The sequence below is a fragment of the Babylonia areolata genome, chromosome 18 (assembly GCF_041734735.1).
Source record: "Babylonia areolata isolate BAREFJ2019XMU chromosome 18, ASM4173473v1, whole genome shotgun sequence".
Lineage (NCBI taxonomy): Eukaryota > Metazoa > Mollusca > Gastropoda > Neogastropoda > Buccinidae > Babylonia > Babylonia areolata.
Window position 1 is genome coordinate 45,098,866 of NC_134893.1, and position 18,769 is coordinate 45,117,634.

At 40.2% G+C, this 18,769-nt stretch overlaps 1 protein-coding gene across 2 annotated transcripts; it reads right to left on the reverse strand.

Annotated features, from left to right (window-relative positions):
- Positions 1–234: 234 nt before the first annotated feature.
- On the reverse strand, positions 235–17,355 carry LOC143292828 (mannose-1-phosphate guanylyltransferase regulatory subunit alpha-A-like). 2 transcript variants are annotated; one of them, XM_076603438.1, is made up of 12 exons: positions 17,239–17,355; positions 15,617–15,714; positions 15,146–15,249; positions 13,799–13,991; positions 12,687–12,746; positions 11,988–12,118; positions 10,602–10,622; positions 8,135–8,263; positions 7,468–7,612; positions 6,812–6,904; positions 4,223–4,394; positions 235–1,376 (listed from the first exon to the last, which is right to left on the reverse strand). In XM_076603438.1, exons 1-12 carry the CDS (start codon positions 17,276–17,278, stop codon positions 1,276–1,278), a joined length of 1,287 nt encoding a protein of 428 aa, XP_076459553.1. In that variant the 5' UTR covers positions 17,279–17,355; the 3' UTR covers positions 235–1,275. The 2 variants fall into 2 exon arrangements, with proteins under 2 accessions (XP_076459553.1, XP_076459554.1); XM_076603439.1 differs by lacking the exon at positions 10,602–10,622 and having other exon boundaries at positions 995–1,376.
- Between the last annotated feature and the right edge of the window lie 1,414 nt (positions 17,356–18,769).

Consider the following 18,769-nt stretch of genomic DNA (forward strand, 5'->3'; position numbering starts at 1 on the left):
CTGTTCAATGTAAGAGACTTAAAAAGAAAAGAAAGAAAAAGAAAACAATAAAGGAAGAAGAGCATAGGAGAAAATAAATCTACCAGAAATGCAATGTACAACAAACAAACAAAAAAACAACAAAACAAAAACAAACCGTCAACAGAGGTAGCTCTGTGTGTAGCATATAAGGCTGCATGCAATTGATTGGTTAAGGCCACTTGTTCCATGACGGACTGGCTGAACACTTCCTCTCTTCTCTACACAGATCCCTGGGATGTCCAGAGGGTGTCTGAATGACCCAACCTTTAGCTTCCATCGTCAGAATTGTGGTATTCTTTGTCAACATTCACCTCTTCAGTATAAGAGCCTTCCGCTTGCAATATTTTGATGGTGGTAATTTGGGTGAAATGCTGTTAATGTTGTCCCTTTCGCCATTCGTATGGAGAGAGTTAAGGCCACTTGTTCCATGACGGACTGGCTGAACAGTTCACTTCTTGGTACAATGCCAGCACAATGCTATCTGAATACAGCCCCAGCCCAGTCCTGCAAGGACCTCAGTAAAACTCAGCAAAGAACAGCAGAAGTATCAAAACGTCTGGGAGCAGATGTACAGATGCTTCATATTCTGGACCCCACGTTTTACAACGAAGTACCTCACAGGGCAGTCTGCATAAATGTTAGGAGTGTTTTTTTTTTTAACACAGAGTGCAATACACACACTGATACTCATAACCCTTATTAAACACCGACACATATACATCAAATAAAAATAAAGATTGTCAGTTTGCATTTTTCTGTCAGTTTTGGTCATTTGTAATTATTGCGGCAGGCATAGTAATACATCGCAAGCTGCAGTTTTCAATTCAAAATCATTTATGCTTGGATGCTGTTACTAGCCCGTGGTAAATAACAACAGACAAATCATTTTTTCAGCTTGTTTGCATGTCTTGTCAAAGTGTGACAGTCCCTCTCCAGACCCCCCCCCCTCCCCCTCCCTCCACCCCCCCCCCTCCCTCTGCCCCCCCATTACCCTCCGCCCCTACTACACACACCCTTCTCTCCACTCACATGACAGTTTTCTCAGCAAAACGTAGTAGACCAGCAGTTTGTCTGACCCTCATTCCAATACACTGATAAATAATGAGTACCTTCACTGGATACACATGTATGTACCTGGTCAAGAGAAAGAAGTACAGTCTCAGCTTGAGAAACAGAAGACAGACTGCCTGTTTCAGGCCAAGGGAGAGAATAAACAGAAATGGATGGAAGGGAAGATAATGCAGCTTCAGTAACTCAGAGAATGATCTGATTTTTGTAGCAGCCACTCAGATCTTTGTGAGGGAGGACAATGGAGTTCAAGACAATCACTTCTGATGGAACTTGAACATTGGAACCTGAAACATTAAAGAAAATCTTTTTTATTTGTAAAATGCAAAATATTGTGATCACCTATTTGCAGAACTTGACACATCATATTGTGACAAGGACAAAAAATAAATAAATAACTAATAAAAATCAACAACAGAAAATACCAAAAACAACAACAAAAATATAATTATATATATCAACATCAGCAGCTGATTGTAAGATTTAAGAATAAATCACCTTATTGTCGCTATGAGAGTTAGTTGAACTGTCTTTCAATGTCACAAAACAAAAAAGCAAACTTTAATCTCTTCATTACATGAATAACAGATTTCTGGCAAAGCATATCAGTGTACCAACAAACAACAACAACAACAACAACCAATACTGCACATTGCTCACACTCCTAATGGTCTGGATCCAGCTGACCTGTATAGTGAGCAACATGAAGGTGGATATTGGCTAGATACTGTTCTTCACGAAAGTAACTTGTGGAGTGAACACTCTGCAATCCAATCCAAATTCCAAACCACAGAGAAAACATCTGATGCAACCTAATAAGCAGCCTGCTTCTCCCATAAACTCTTCAACATACATACATACACAAGATTCTTTGCTACCAGCAGGAGAGGAACAACTGTGAGAACAACAGTGAAACAGCCTGGCTGACAACAATAACAAAGGCTCCACCACGGCAAAGCAGTAAGAATCACAGACAGATGACTGGAAGGGCACAGGTTTGAACCACACACCAGAGGCACTGCTTCATGGGATTTTTCACCTCATGCCCAGCTCCTACCCAGAGACTAGGACCATGTAGTTAACAGATGCATCTTTTAACCTTCGCTGGCTGTCGCTTTTGACTACACACGGAAACTTATGTGGGTCGTCCATGACCCATACCGCTGTTGCTTTTGACTACACACACAGAAGCTCATGTGGGTTGTCCATGACCCATACCTTTAAAGAGACAAAAACCTGTATATTCCTCCAAAGCTTGTGTGGGTTGTGCATGACCCATACTTTGAAAAGAGACAAAAAAACCCCTGTATATTCCTCCAAAGCTTATAACAAAATATAGAAAAGGAAAACATATCATAACAACTGATTACACACACACATGTGCTCGCACACGCACACACAGACTCGCACAAACACATACACTCAGAAGAAACACATGCTCACACATTCACACACATGTACATACACACACACTCACACACACAACTGATCACACACACAAACGCATAACACCACATGCACATACATACAAACCCTACTTATGCACACAGAGATAGAGAGAGAGACAGAGAGAGACAGACAGACAGCAACACAGAGAGAGACAGACAGAGAGAGAGAGAGATGACTCACAGCATCCTATACACGCACAATCAAAGTAGTGTGAGAGTAGTGGGGTAGTGAGGCTATTGAAAGTAAAACTTCTTTATTTTCCTTCACTAATTGCAAATTAAACCTTCTGAAATCACTATTAAAAAGGTATGGGTCGTGCATGACCCACACAAGCTTTCGATAGGTGACCACGTTTTTTCCTCTTTAGAAAGCATGGGTCATACACGACCCACACAAGCATCCGTATGTAGTTAAAACGCCACCTTTAATTACTCATTAACTAATCAATGAATTTTTTTCATTTTTTGGCAAAAGTTGGCCTTTTAGGTGTAGGAAGCATTTCTGAAATTTCATAGAAAAATATTAAGAACTGGCTGAGATATTTGCTTTTTGTACCCTTCTGGGTCGTGTACGACCCATGATAGCCAGCGAAGGTTAAGAGTGTTGCTCTAATTTCCTGACCAACGCTGCAGGGGTGTCTGTATCTGTTGGACTTGAATGATGCTGGGATATACTGCGAAAGGAAACAGAGAGTACTGCCCTGTCATGTAAGTCTCAAACCTATACGGATCATGGCAGCAGCAGCAGCCTTATACATTCAGAACATAAAAAAGGAAAGAAAAAAATGTGATGACTTTTTCATTCCTTTTGTCTGGGTGGCCTTAGTTTCAATCTCTGTTCTATTTTTTTGTCAAAAGTCCTCAGTATTGGCAGATTCATGGAATTTTGTTGAAGGGATCTGGTGGCAGTCTCCACCATATGGGTGGAAAGCTGCTGTCAACCAGGGCCTTATCCAGTAGGGTCCAGCATCTTTTGAATCACAACAGGCACCACAGAGCACCACCAAAGTGACTCAGCAGCAGTGCAGGGTCTCCTCTGTTGTGTGGTCTCACGGTCACCTGATACTGACAGATCTAACCCTGTGGACTGCTGGCACAGTGATTGTGATAATAGAATGAGCATGGGTATGGAGAATATGGGAGGAGTAGCTTGGGTGTCATGCTACTGAGACAGTGACGGAGATGGAGCAGCAAAGACAAAATTAAACACACCTGTGCACACACACACACACACACACACACACACACACACACACACACACACATACACACATCTACAAGCAAGCAAACAAAAGAATTACAGCCAAGAAAAACTGTACCCCCCTCCCCCCCAAGAAAAAACAAAACAAACAGGCTCACACGTCTAGCAGAAATCTACAGCCCAACCAAACAAAAAAAAATTACAATAGGAAGATTTTCAAAGTATGCAAACAAATAAAAATCAGAATAAAAATAACTGAAATAAAACCTCTGACAAACAATAACAACAACAAGAAAAAAACAACAACACAGGCTCACAAGTCTAGTGGAACTCTACAGCCCCATGAGACAAAAAGACAACAAAGAAAAAACCCATTACAACAACAACAAAAAACAACGAAAACCAGCCACAAAAAACACACAGGCTCACATGCATAACAGAAACCTGCAGACCCCAGAGCAGGAATGGGGGAGGGAGGGCCTACCTATGACAGTGATGGAGGGGTTCAGCCTCCCGTCATTGGTGAACATGGACGGAATCTCCACCTTGGCAAAGGCTTTGTCGGGGTTGGGGTCATTGGGAGTGCCCTCCACCCGCGTCCAGTAGCCCACCGTGCTGTGCCAGCCGATCACAGAGTGCAGGATGCAGCAGTGGTCCTGGACAGTTTCAGTTTCAGTTTCTCAAGAAGGCGTCACAGCGTTCGGACAAATCCATATACGCTACACCACATCTGCTAGGCGGACGCCTGACTAGCAGCGTAGCCCAAAGAAGCGTAGTCAGGCCTTGAGTGTATGCATATATGTGTACCTATCGGGGTGGATTTCTCCGACAGAATCTTGCCAGAGGACAACACTCTCATTATTGCCATTGGTTCTTTTTCAGTGCGCCAAGTGCGGACTGCACATGACACCTCAATTAATCGTCTCATTCAAATGATTAAACGCTCAGTTTGATTTTCCAGTCAAATTTGGGAGAAAAGGCAAGACCAGGATTTGAACCCAGACCCTAATGGGCACTGTCTCGGCAGGTAAGCATCTTAACCATCCTGCCAAAGCAAAGAAAGTGGGAAATGTCCAGGACAGATGAAGTAAACCTTGACTGCCAAAAACCACCATTCATGTGCTTTGCTGTTTCAAACATGACAAGTAGTTCATGTGTGTGTCTGTTACATCACAGCCAAAACCACAATTTCCCTGCTTCAGCTATTGATACAGTTGCATGAAATGCATATGTCCAACACAAAACAGCCCAAACCATTACTCACATGCTTTGCTGTATCAGACAGGAACAAGTACTTTATGAGTATGTACAACACATCACAATTGAAACCACTATTTTTTGCTTTCCATTATCATACAAATACAATATGCATATGTCCATCACGTAACATCCAAAACCATTATTTACGTATCTGGAATATATCAGACATATCAAGTACAATATACATATGTTGATCACAGTACTGCAAAAAATATCATTCCTACACATTAAACCTCTTTCACTGCCAAGTTTCGCCACATATTTTAGTTTGGATGCTGTCAGTCACAGGCTTCGGTTCATGTCAAAACAACACAATGGACTTGTTCACTTCAAACTGGGTCAGGAAGCAAAGGTTAGTCATTGTTCTTTTGGCAGGAAACTGGCTGCAGCTGTCAAGCTTTGTTACAATGTGAAAAATGGTCTTTTTAACATGACCCCTCAATGTCGACTTAAGTCGCCTATAGCAATGCACTGTCAAGTCAAGTAAAGTCGCCGATGGCAGTTTAAGAGTTAGCTATATCAGATACATCTTTTATGATATGCATACCTCTAACACATAACAGCTAAAAGCATTACTATATTGTTGCACCTTACTGTGCCATTCATGACAAGTATGATATACGAATGTCCAACATATGACAGCCAAAATCACTATTTCTGTGCTTTCCTGTATCAAACAGATCAAATATAAAGACCTAACCATTATTTATATACTTTGATGCATCAAAAATGACAAAGTACATTATGTCCATGTCCATTACATCAAATCCAAAACTATCATTGCTATGCTTTACTGTATCCAGTACGACAAGCATGATATGCTCCTATGTCCATCATGAACACTAAGGTAGCTTATGAGTGTCAGAATCAAACTTCCTCTTCTGCTTGTTCTGCCACTCAAATCTTGTACCTGTGTGGTCACACTAAGAAATGACTTTCAATCTGAGGTGCACTAAAGATCCAAGATCCAAGTCAGTGTTCAGTGGATCATGGAAACAAGAACATACCCAGCATGCACACCCCCCAAAACAAAGTAGGTCTGCCTACATGTTGGGGTAAATTATCAAAACGGTCATTCACGTAAAATGTTACATGTCTGTCTGAGTGTGTATGTGTGCATGCCTGAAATCTGACTGAATGACACAGGAAACGAATGATGAGCGCCTAAAGGCATTCATCAGTCAGCTCTGCCCAGGTAGGCAGCCTATTGTGCAAAGGACCCAGTGTTTGTAAAGTGCTTAGAGCTTGGTCTCTGACAGGATAGGCACTATGTAAGTATCCATAACATCATCTTCATCAAGCATCTCTATTACAAATGAAATTCAGATGCCAATATACTGGATAAAAAATGGCTTTGCTTAGGTAAACCAGAGCACATGAGGGCTGCGGTTCTGCTGATTTCTAAGAAACATATTTCCCCTACAAAAGGCTACGCTGCATTTCAAAGTGTGCAAGTTATAAACTGAAATGGTAATGCATTATTTTGTCTTGATCTTTATTTGATATCTTATCATATTGATCTCTCTCTCTCTTTCAGTCTAGAAATACAGATAGATAGATAGATAGACTGAGAGATAGAGAGAGAGAGAGAGAGAGAGTGTGTGTGTGTGTGTGTGTGAGCAAGCGCATGTGTGTGTGTAAGTGTGTGTGTGTGTGTGTGCATGTGTGTTTGTGTAAGTGTGTGCATACATGTGAGTGTGCATGTGTGTGTGTGTGTCCATGTAAGTGTGCGTTTGTTGCAGTGTAAATATGAGCATATACATGCGCATGTCTGCACATTATTCTGCACACTCTGTGCAGTAATAATCTTTACCTGAAGTATTGCCCCCTCCAAAACAATGGATTCACGGACTCGAACTCCTTCTCCAACCACAACGTTCTTTCCTATTGTGACATTGGGGCCCAGCTAGGGACAAAAAGGAAATCACAACAGCATGAAGATATGTTACATAATAAACAAAAAGGGTAACATAAAATCAGGACAAACGCTTACTTTCTCTCTAGCAGTTTGATTTATGGATACAGTTTCTGTGTGTGTGTGTGTGTGTGTGTGTGTGTCTGTGTGTGTGTGTCTGTTTGTGTGAGCGTGTGTGTTGTGGTGTGTTGTGTTCCTTGTGTCTTGTGTTGTTTTGTGTTGTTTTGTGTGTGTGTATGTGTGCAAGTGTGTGTGTGTGTGTGTGTGTGTGTGTGTGTGTGTGTGTGTGTGTGTGTGTGTGTGTGTGTGTGTGCATGAACACAATTTGCTGTCACATACACGAACACAAAAACACAGACAAAATCACCAGAACACAAAGTTCATCCATGCAAAGCATCACACCTATATTCCCACTCTCTCCCACCCCCTTTTTGTCCAGTTTCAACTGTCAGGAACAACCTCTTTCATCCACCTCTTTCAGACGACAGACACCAAAACAACACCAAACTGTCCCATCAGGGCAAAAACACGAGAAAAGTAAATGTGGTTGTTACCACTGCCGTGGGGTGAACTTGAGCGGTGGGGTGAATGAATACGTCCCCAATCACGGTGGGGTGACCTTCCTTGTTCTCTGCCAGACGCTCCGGATGAGTTCGTCTGTACACCATCAGGTAGTGCCGGTTGGCATAAATGGCAGCCCTGTAAAGAAACACAGGAGGAGTCAACAGTTCTGCAGCTGTAGGATGTATGTACACATGCACACACACACACACACACACATACAGACACACACGTTTCCACACACTAACACTACACATACAAAAACGTACACTCACACATATTCCATTTTGAAATATATATATTAAAAAAAAACAGGTTATATATCAGTCGTTAACACAAAATACCATTTTAAGAAAACATGTGACAAGGCTTTTCTTTTCTTTTGCACAGTTTTCAGTTCAGTTCCAAGGAGGCAGCAAAGCGAGTAGTCATTAGTATTCATATACCTGAAGCGTGAATTCTTACACACACATACACACAAAGAGCCACAGACACAGACACAGATACACAGACACAGACAGACACACACACACACACACACACACACACACAGATACAGACCCCCACCCCCCACCCACCCCAAGCCCCCCCCCCCCCCACACACACACATACACACACACTACAGCTGAGTTTTTGCCATTTCAATTCTCTTCTTCTCACCCAGCATTCTTGATCTGACTCCAGAACTGTGATGTCTGATAGGCAAACAGCATGCCTGTGGCGGCCATTGGAATGAAGACATCATGTTCAAAGTGGATCACCTCTTTAGATGGCACTTGAAAATCAAAGCTGTGGACACACATAAACACACACACACATGTGCACGCATGTGCACGCGCACACACGCACATATATCCACCCCACACACACACATGGAGGCATGCAACCACACACACACACACACACACACACACAAACATATTTTGATGAAATACCAGTATGTGAAAACTTTATGGACCTATGGCATATAAACAAAATAAACAAGGAACTGTTCAGAGGGAAAACATAATATTATTAAACAAACCCAGTATGTGTGTGTGTGTGTTTGTGTGTGTGTCTTTGTGTCTGTGAGTGTGTGTTTGTGTGTGTCTGTGTGTCCGTGTCTGTGTCTGTCTGTCTGTATGTGTGCATGTGTGCATTTGTGTATGCACATGCATGTGTGTGCATGTGCATCCATATACATACATATATACATACACCATGACATGGTATGTACAAGAAACCTATCGTTGACTTGTCTCTGCTGCCTTTCCTTTAGTCAAACACTCCAGTGGTAACACAACACATGGGTAATGGTTTTAATGCAGCACACTGCAATACAGCACTCCACAACTCAATACATTATCAATAATGTACAGTACAATACCTACATGGTAACAACACAGCATAACGCAATACAGAAGGGTACTACATTGCACAAAAATACAACACCGCGTAATGCACTCCAGTACAATACAGTACACGAGTTCATATGTGACATATTAACTGACAAACAATTCTGTCACATATAAACTGACAAACAATGTTTTTTTTAAATACTACACAACATTAAAAGTAATATCAAAAAGTCTCATAAGACTTATCAGTAATCATCTCCCTCCCTCCGTCTCTGTCTCTCTCTCTCTCTCTCACACACACACACACACACACACACAACTCCACATGCTCCAAACAGAAGTTCAGGCTTTACAACCACAATCACAAATACTACACATATTTGACTGAATTGGAAAACTGGAAAAAAAAAAAGGTCATACACTTGCACATACATAAAAAAAAACATGCTTGAACATGCACATGCACACATATGCATTCATACACACACACATGCAAACACAGACACAGACACACACAGACACACACACATGCACACACACACACACATACATACACACACACACACAGCACACACATACACATATAAACCAACACTGGCCACAGTGACACACACATGTACACAGTGACATGCGTACACATAAACATATCAAAATGGAGAAAAATTTGAATAGAGAGGAATAGGGAGAGAAAGGGGGAGTGAGAGAGAGAGGGAGAGAAACAGAAAGAGAGAAAGTGGAGATGGAGACAGACACAGAAAATCATCCTGAACAAGGATCCTTTGGATGACATTTTTGCCATCACCGGTGCAAACACACAATAGACGGGTGCAATAGTCAAGTGGTTAAAGCATTGGACTTTCAATCTGAGGGTCCCGGGTTCGAATCTCAGTAACGGCGCCTGGTGGGTAAAGGGTGGAGATTTTTCCGATCTCCCAGGTCAACATATGTGTAGACCTGCTAGTGCCTGAACCCCCTTCGTGTATATACACAAGCAGAAGATCAAATACGCACGTTTAAGATCCTGTAATCCATGTCAGCATTTGGTGGGTTATGGAAACAAGAACATACCCAGCATGCACACCCCCGAAAACGGAGTATGGCTGCTTTCATGGCGGGGTAAAAACGGTCATACACGTAAATGCCCACTCGTATACATACGAGTGAACGTGGGAGTTGCAGCCCACGAATGCAAAACAAACAAACAAACAAACAAAACACAATACATTTACTACATGAATGCAGTGAGAAACCAACCGTGACCCATCGCCATTAGTGGTAACAAAAATGACTTTCTGCACTAAGGAGTTAACAGCAATGACATAATGCATGCAGTGTCAAACAATGAACATCAGAGCATGCAAGTGGGTACCCCTACATCCAAGATATATATATATATATATGTGTGTGTGTGTGTGTGTGTGTGTGTGTGTGTGTGTGTGTGTGTGTGTTCTTAAAATAATGTCTGAATGACTGAGAAACAGAAAATAATGGTAAATCAAAATACTTAAAATCCCCTATAGTCAGTCATGAGCCCATACTCTTGCTAAGAATGTACAAAATCATGATTCAAACGACAAGGTCAGCTTACCTTTTTTCTTTTTTTTTCACAAAATGAGGTAACACAACTGGATGCAGCTACAACAGAGTCTGTTTTGTGTGGGGGGGTGGGAGGGTGGGGGGTTGACAGTTTGCCACCATTTCCACAGGAACATGATTCAAATGACAAAATGCTCACAATAAAGGCATGACCATGACCATGACTGGGTGAAAACCAAAACTGAAGGACATACCCTTTGTTCCTGAAGTCCTGGCTACTTGCACAAAAGTAAACAAAGGGTTCCATTTGAAATGATTACTGTGACATGTTTGCACACACACACACACACACAAACACACACAACTTTACTTTGTTTGATTCAGTTTATAACAATGCCTGTACCTTTCTCACATGGTGCCAATTATCAATAATCAGTGCTCACTTCTCATATTGATTTCTATGTTGCTGTCTGGTATTACTGCACATGCTTTATAGGAATTTTGAAAATGTCATGAATTTTTTTTTTTATTATAAAGAGAGTATCTTTACAGAGAGGCAGACTCTCTCTCTCTCTCTCTCTCTCTCTCTCACACACACACACACACACACACACACACACACACACACACCAATATCTTTTCAGTATATGCATTTCTTTATATCTAATTTAGCACCAATAATCTTGTTTTGATATATGAACATAACACACATACTCCCTCTCCCACCCCACCTCACATTCACATTCAAACACACCCACTCACTCATAAAAGTGACACAAGTGCTTGTAGTGTAAGAAGTACTCAAGGAAATTACTTGGGTAAGTGAAAGGCAGTCAGTTACCCACAGCAAGCTTTCTTCTGTTTTGTTAAGAACTGTAGTCAAGTTTCTGAGTTTAACTTAGCTAATATTAGTTGCTTATATTGCATAGCTTATCAAGTATTATCTCTTTTTCTTTTTATTATCATTATTTATTTTTTTGTTTTGTTGTTGTTGTTGTTGTTTTTTGGTATTTTTGCTTTTCATTTGTTTTATCACGTCTTTTGGAAAGCACATCACTTAACAAAAACTTGTGATGACATAAACCAAGTTATCAGCAGCTACTGTTTGTGGAATGTGATGATCAAAGAGGTTTGTGGATGCACTTTTATATTCTACATGTCAAAGGAGTGTTGGCCTTGCGGTAATTTGTCAGCCTCGGAAGTAAGAAAATTTGAGCGCACTGGTTCGATCCCTACACTCCTCAGAATTTTCTCCCCTTCCGCTAGAACATGAGTGGTGGTCTTGACACTAATCATTTGGATGAGACAATATACCGAGGTCCTGCGTGCAGCATGCACTATACGCACATAAAAGAACCCATGGCAACAAAAGGTTTGTCCCTGGCAAAATTCCAGAGAAATATCCATGTTAATAGGAAGACAAATATTCTTGCAGGTAGAAGAAAAAAGGGTGGAGCTCTCATTGCAGTGACATGCTCTCCCCTGGGAGAGAAGCCTGAAATTCACACAGAGAAATCTGCTGTGACAAAAGAATAATATAATACAAGACAATGCAATGCAATGCAATGCGATGTGATGCAATGCATATGTTAACCCAGTCAGTAGGAAAATTAGCTGTAATTAGGATTCAATCTATTCACCTATAATTTTCCTCCAGATTTTTCTTGAACGCAACCTCCAGGTGTCTGAAGACTTCAGGTGTAAACAGGTAAATGCCACAGTTGATGGTGGCACTCACAAAGGTTTCTGGCTTTTCCACATAATGTAAGATCTGTCAAACAAATAAATATAAGTGCAAGTGTGAGGAAAACAACTGAATGTAAGGATGGTAGCATTTACCTGTCAAGAAGTTTCTAGCAGTGTATGATATCAATTAACATATACTGATATTAATTCAAAATGTAAATTTGTAAGGTGAAAGAAAATTTTGCATTATTGGTACACTGAAATTTTGTGTTTTGCCTGAGTCAAAAAAATATATGCTAAACATCTGATTTCTGCAATTTAATCAACAACTAAAGCAATCAATCAACTGCTAACTGTGTTATAAAGAAACACTCTAATATGGCTCTTTTACGTCTGCAACCTTTCAAACATCTACACAGAAGTGATCACTGTTAAAAACTGACAAACACCGCCTTTTACAGTGTGAATACACTTAACAATTTCTTAAAGTAAAATTAATGACAGACAAAAAATGGGTCAAAAAAACATGTACACATGCATTACATTGCTAAGAGCAATGCAAATGCACACAACTACAACCACACATACAAGAACAAGCAAAACAGAAATCCAATATAAACAGAGTAAATGCTGTATTTCTAATGAAATATTACCTCATGTGTATCCTTGTTTTCAATGACACATCCATAGTTCAGGGATTGTTGCTTTGTTGCCTGGAGTTGGATCAAAATACAAATTCAAAATGTCAAGTATACACTGGCGCACAAAGATGTATTTTTCATGCAACAACAACATCATCAATAACAGGAATCATTGAAATAAATCATTTGTGGTCAAAAGCAGATGATACCAATGAGTACTTTCATCATGAAAGAATCAAAGCATGTGTAAGAGGGTGGTGATATACAAAATCTGTCATCTCTGATTGCTTTTCAGTGACATAGAGCTTGATTCTTCTTCTCCCGCGCTCCCAACATAGAGCTTGATAAAAACTGCTTGTGGCTGACTACATTATTCCCTGCACACACTTGACTTTACATCATGCTGCAGTATTTTTAACGCTTTTTGATCATGCAGCATTTTTAAAGGCTATCAATCATGCAGTATTTTCAAAGCCCATTAATTGAATCAAGACTACAAATATATCCCACAGTTCTGATCAAGCTGTGTTGTCTAACTGGTTTTAAGGCAGACAGATTTTGTATGTCTCCATCCTTCTCCATCATAATTATAATTATTATTCATCATAATTATAATTATTATCATTGGCATTAGTATTATTATCAGCATTAGTATTATCATTAGCATTATAAGCATCATTATCAGCATTGTCATCATAATATTGTTATCGTTGTTGTCGATGTTGCTGTTCTCATCATTATCATGATCATAGAGAATACACTGTGGCTTTGTGGGCACTTCCAGAACTGAGAGAAAAGATCCCTACAGACACTGCTGGACATTCTTAAAACTGCTTTCACATTCCGACCTCACTCCTTTTCTTACCTTTCCAACCTGTCAATCTATATAACCAAACAAAACTGTAATAAAACATATAAACTTTTTCAGCTTCATCAAAGAGAATAATATATCTGATGGCAAGAAAACATGCTCAATTAAAAAAAAATAAAATCAAATGAATAAAAAAAATAACCCCCCTGCTGATTATATCCTCCTCCTCCTCTCTCTCTCTCTCCCTCAACAACAAGAACGACAAAGAAACAAACAAAAAAGAGAAAGCAGAGGGAAAGCCCAGCAGCATTACCTCAGTGGTCAGCATGGTGCAAGTGGCTGTGGCTGGCAAGGTTCTGTGGAAGTCCAGCATACGCTGCAGCGGAAAGTCTCCACAGACATCGGCATTCATCACAAAAAACATCTCAGGCCCGCCTGTCATTATCTGGTCTCGGAAGTGATACAGGCCCCCTGCAGTTCCCAGTGCGCTGTATTCCTGGAGGTATCTGCAGACAGAGTTGCGTGCAATGCTTTCATACCGTAGTTTCAATGCAAAGTGAATCATTCAGGGCCACGCATAATAAGATGAAATCAGGGGTCATATGTCCTGAAATACTAAAAAAAAGAATTACTTACAACTCATGAAAAGTATGAATAAATAGGTTAGGAAAATTTTTTACTGTTGTTAAAAGAGTTTTAAATCCAAAATAAACATGACATCAAATGGCAAAGCATAACAGCCTTTGAAGAATTCTGTCAGTGACAGAGCATCAATAAATGATTTTTTTGCAACATGTTCACACAAAAAGGATTTCTAAATTACCTCTTGATGTAACTTTGTAAAACCCCTACATCTTCAGCTGCTTGAGGTAAAGCTCACAATGAGAATGAAGCCTTGCACAGCTGATAAATCACATCTTGTGGTTGTGTGTTTGTTAATCTAGGCTACACTGCACATCTTAGTGTTTTTATGTATCTTTTAGCAGTCATAAATCTGTTTTCAGTATGAAAGAATAGATGAATAATATATCCTGTAATGGTTACATCATCATTTAAGTACATGAAATGTTTTAAAAAACAACATGCAAACAAACAAACAAAAAAACAACAACAAAACACACACACACACACATGCACACGCACACACACATGCATGCACACACACACACACACACACACACACACACACACACACACACACACACACAAGCCAATATCTTGTCAGTACATGCATTTCTTTATTTCTAATTTAGCACCAATAATCTTGTTTTAAGAAACATAATGATCCACTTGGTGGAAATGCACACAGAAAAACAATCATTTGTATTCAGAATAAATACACATTCATCTATCCTCTTTTCTTTTCAAACAATAATTTTGATACTGAGTACTTAAAACAACAACAATATACACAATAGATGATATGTCTGATGGATGGGCATCCAAACTTTCACTAGAGCAGCTATACTGAGCACTGATAACTAGGAGACAGTCAGAGCAGCTATACTGAGCACTGATAACTAGGAGACAGTCAGAGCAGCTATACTGAGCACTGATAACTAGGAGACAGTCAGAGCAGCTATACTGAGCACTGATAACTAGGAGACAGTCAGCACCTATGGCTGAAGAGCTGAAAGATGAACGCAGCTTGTCTGCTCACCTGATCTGCACTCGAAACTCTGCCTGTGACTGGCTGATGAATCTGTTAAGGGCATCGTTTGGTTGGTAGAATCCAATGAGGATGATTTCCTTCACTTCCGACAGCTGAAAATTCGAAGGTAATTATCATGTCAATACACAAAATTCACAGATATTTTGTTCTTATTTTGTGACACACACATAATCTATGGTTTTGACAATTGTGTGTTGGTATACATATGCACATCCCTGCGCATTTTACTTGTATAGTGAGTGCTGTCTGCATTTACATAATGTTCTCCCCTACATGCCTTTGACTTTGCATCCAAATGCAGACTTTTTTTTTTTTTTTTTTTTTTTACAGATTACTAATTCAAACTACATATCATGACTTGCTGTTCTGATCAAGATTTGCAGAAGTGGTTTCTGGGATGGCAGATTTAAATTACCTCCACCCTGTTACAATCACTCTCAGTCCTACATGTTCTCTCACCTTGCTGCAAGCTTCCACATGGTGGTATAGAACGGGGAAACCAGCCACTGGAAACAAAGGTTTGGGGAGCTCCAGTGACAGAGGTCGGAACCTGGTCCCTGCAACAGCACAGAAAAGCCACAATGATCGTCACAATTTGTTTGTGATTTGATTCAATCAACAGGTCCCTGCAACAGCACAGAAAAGCCACAGTGATCGTCACAATTTGTTTGTGATTTGATTCAATCAACAGGTCCCTGCAACAGCACAGAAAAGCCACAATGATCGTCACAATTTGTTTGTGATTTGATTCAATCAACAGGTCCTTGCAACAGCACAGAAAAGCCACAATGATCGTCACAATTTGTTTGTGATTTGATTCAATCAACAGGTCCCTGCAACAGCACAGAAAAGCCACAATGATCGTCACAATTTGTTTGTGATTTGATTCAATCAACAGGTCCCTGCAACAGCACAGAAAAGCCACAATGATCGTCACAATTCCACAATGATCGTCACAATTTGTTTGTGATTTGATTCAATCAACAGGTCCCTGCAACAGCACAGAAAAGCCACAATGATCGTCACAATTTGTTTGTGATTTGATTCAATCAACTTCACACAAGAATAAGGAGGAAAGAAAATGTTTCTGTCCAAAGTTTCACAATGCCCATTCTTGAATGTTGATGAATGTACATCTTTACCAAATATTTTTGAAAGAAAGAGGACTTAGCCCTGCTCATTGAAAACTGATGGTAAACATCACCACTTTGTTTGACCAATTCAAACCGGGGGGGTATACAGCCTAGGCAGGCTTCCATCACCCCGTACTGATGTAGAAAGAAACGAAGAAAAAAATCTCTATCTTGCAAACTATATGTGAACACATCTGGAAATACTGTAAAAGTTAGTTCCCTTGCTTTGCAATATATACATACGTAGAAATGTGAAAACTGTTTTAACGAGATGAATTCTGATGCCTGCAGAGATATGCCCGGGTGCAGGGCTAAATATGTTAATGTGTGACCTTCGAAAGGTGTGATTTGACCGTTGAATTTTATATATCTCTGGCGCTAGACATAACACTACACATAGTGTGATGTTTTCAAGTCTTGCAGGTGTGTTCCTTAGAAAGATACTGAAAAGACAGATGCAGGCAGACTGACAGAGAAGAGAGATGAAGAGAGACACAGTGATAGAAAAATACAGAGACAGACAGGTGTGTGTGTGTGTGTGTGTGTGTGTGTGTGTGTGATCCACTTCCATTCCATTTTTTTAAATGTAAATTAGTAGTTGTACACAGTACAGACAACACACACACAGACACACACACACACAATTAGTAGTTAAACAGACAACACACACACACACACACACACACACACACAACCACCATCACCACCACTCAGACAGTTTATTAAGCACATGCTGCCCATGAGAGAGAGAGAGAGAGAGAGAGAGAGAGAGAGATCTGACGAGAAATCTAGGAAATACATGATGGTAAAATAGTCACAACAGATGGCCGACTGACCCGGCCTAATAATTTCATCATTAGATCCACTCCGTTTGTCACAGTTCTGTCTCCCTGACAAAGACGAGAATTAGGACTGAACTTATTACACACATCGTACTTATATAGTTACCTTTCATTGGTCCCCCGATTAGGATAATAGCCTTCAACATGTTGTTTGTGTCGTGTTCCTCGCTGTTCTGCACTTCTCCGCCCGGTATGTACACACCTCGGTGACTGACACGCCTTCCGCGCACGTATTGTGTGACACGAAAGCAGTCGAACCACCTTTTTTTTTTTCCTCCCCCCCCCCCCCCCCCCCCCAAATCCCTTCCCAAGCTGCGTTCAGAGGTCATGTCCTCGTGAAACGTGCTTGCTGCGGTCCCGTTTTCCTTCTCGTCTTATATGTTTGACGAGCAGAAAATTTCGCTGCAAAATTCTAATCGCACGACCGTACTGTGAATAGTGTCTTTCAATGAGAAATAAAGATTCTTTTTGTTACTGTTCAAACCGCTGGACCGAATTTTTTAGGGTTCGATGGTGCAAACCTTTCCGGTTTGGGGCATCGTTCAGAGCAAGCATCTGGCACACACTGCACGAGCATGTGACGTTCTTTTATCTCTTTCACTCCCCTCTCTGGTTTTTTTTCGGCTGGAACGTGCTAAATCACACGTCCATGTATTATTTGAGATACGCGTGTGTGTGTGCCCACGGTGTGTGTGTGTGTGTATGTGTGTGCGTGTGTGTGTGTGTGCGTGCCCACGGGCACGGTGTGTGTGTGTGCCCACGGTGTGTGTGTTGAGCAGTGGGTGGGGCCAGTGTGCACGTATTCGAGTGCGTACTTTGTAACTTAGGACATAGTGTTTGATTGTACTTTGTGCGCACATTGTTATTCAGTTCTGGTGAAAGAATGAGAAGTAGTATTTCCTGTGGTGTGTGTGTGTGTGTGTGTGTGTGTGTGTGTGTGCTATTGCACCTTGGTGGTGGAGGATCGAGGTGGTGGTTGTATTTCTTTAGTCTTTTTTATCACATTAACAATCCTCTTCAGTGGATTAATTTATGGGTTTTCAAATATAATATTGTTGTTTACATTATTGTTATGCCGTCAGTGTTGTGCAGGGACGATATTCATATTGCCGATAAAAATCATACATATATATAATTCTATTAATCTATTTATTTTCAATGAAAATTAGCCACATGAACTGGTATATATATATATATATATATATATATATATATAACTGAATATCAGATATATTAACAGCAATTTACAACAAACAAAAACCAGAACAATAACAAACACAAATTTAATCTGCATGAAGCATGTCAACATGTCATGAAATATATTTTTACATGTGTCCGTGTATTCATGGTTCATATTTTTCTGTCTGTTGTCGTGTGCATTTTAATCTATTTGTGTATCAACCATTTATAATTTTTAAAACAGCTAGATCCGTGTGCGTGTGTGTGTTTACACAACAGAAATGTTGCCCAAGGCACAGTTCAAGGAGGGGGGTGGGGGGTGGGGTGGGGGGTTAAAATATAACTTGCTACAAAATACTACCATGCCAAATTCACTGGCGTGGAACAAAAATACCCTTCAAAAACAGAAAACATGTATATATATATATATATATATATATATATATATATATATGATA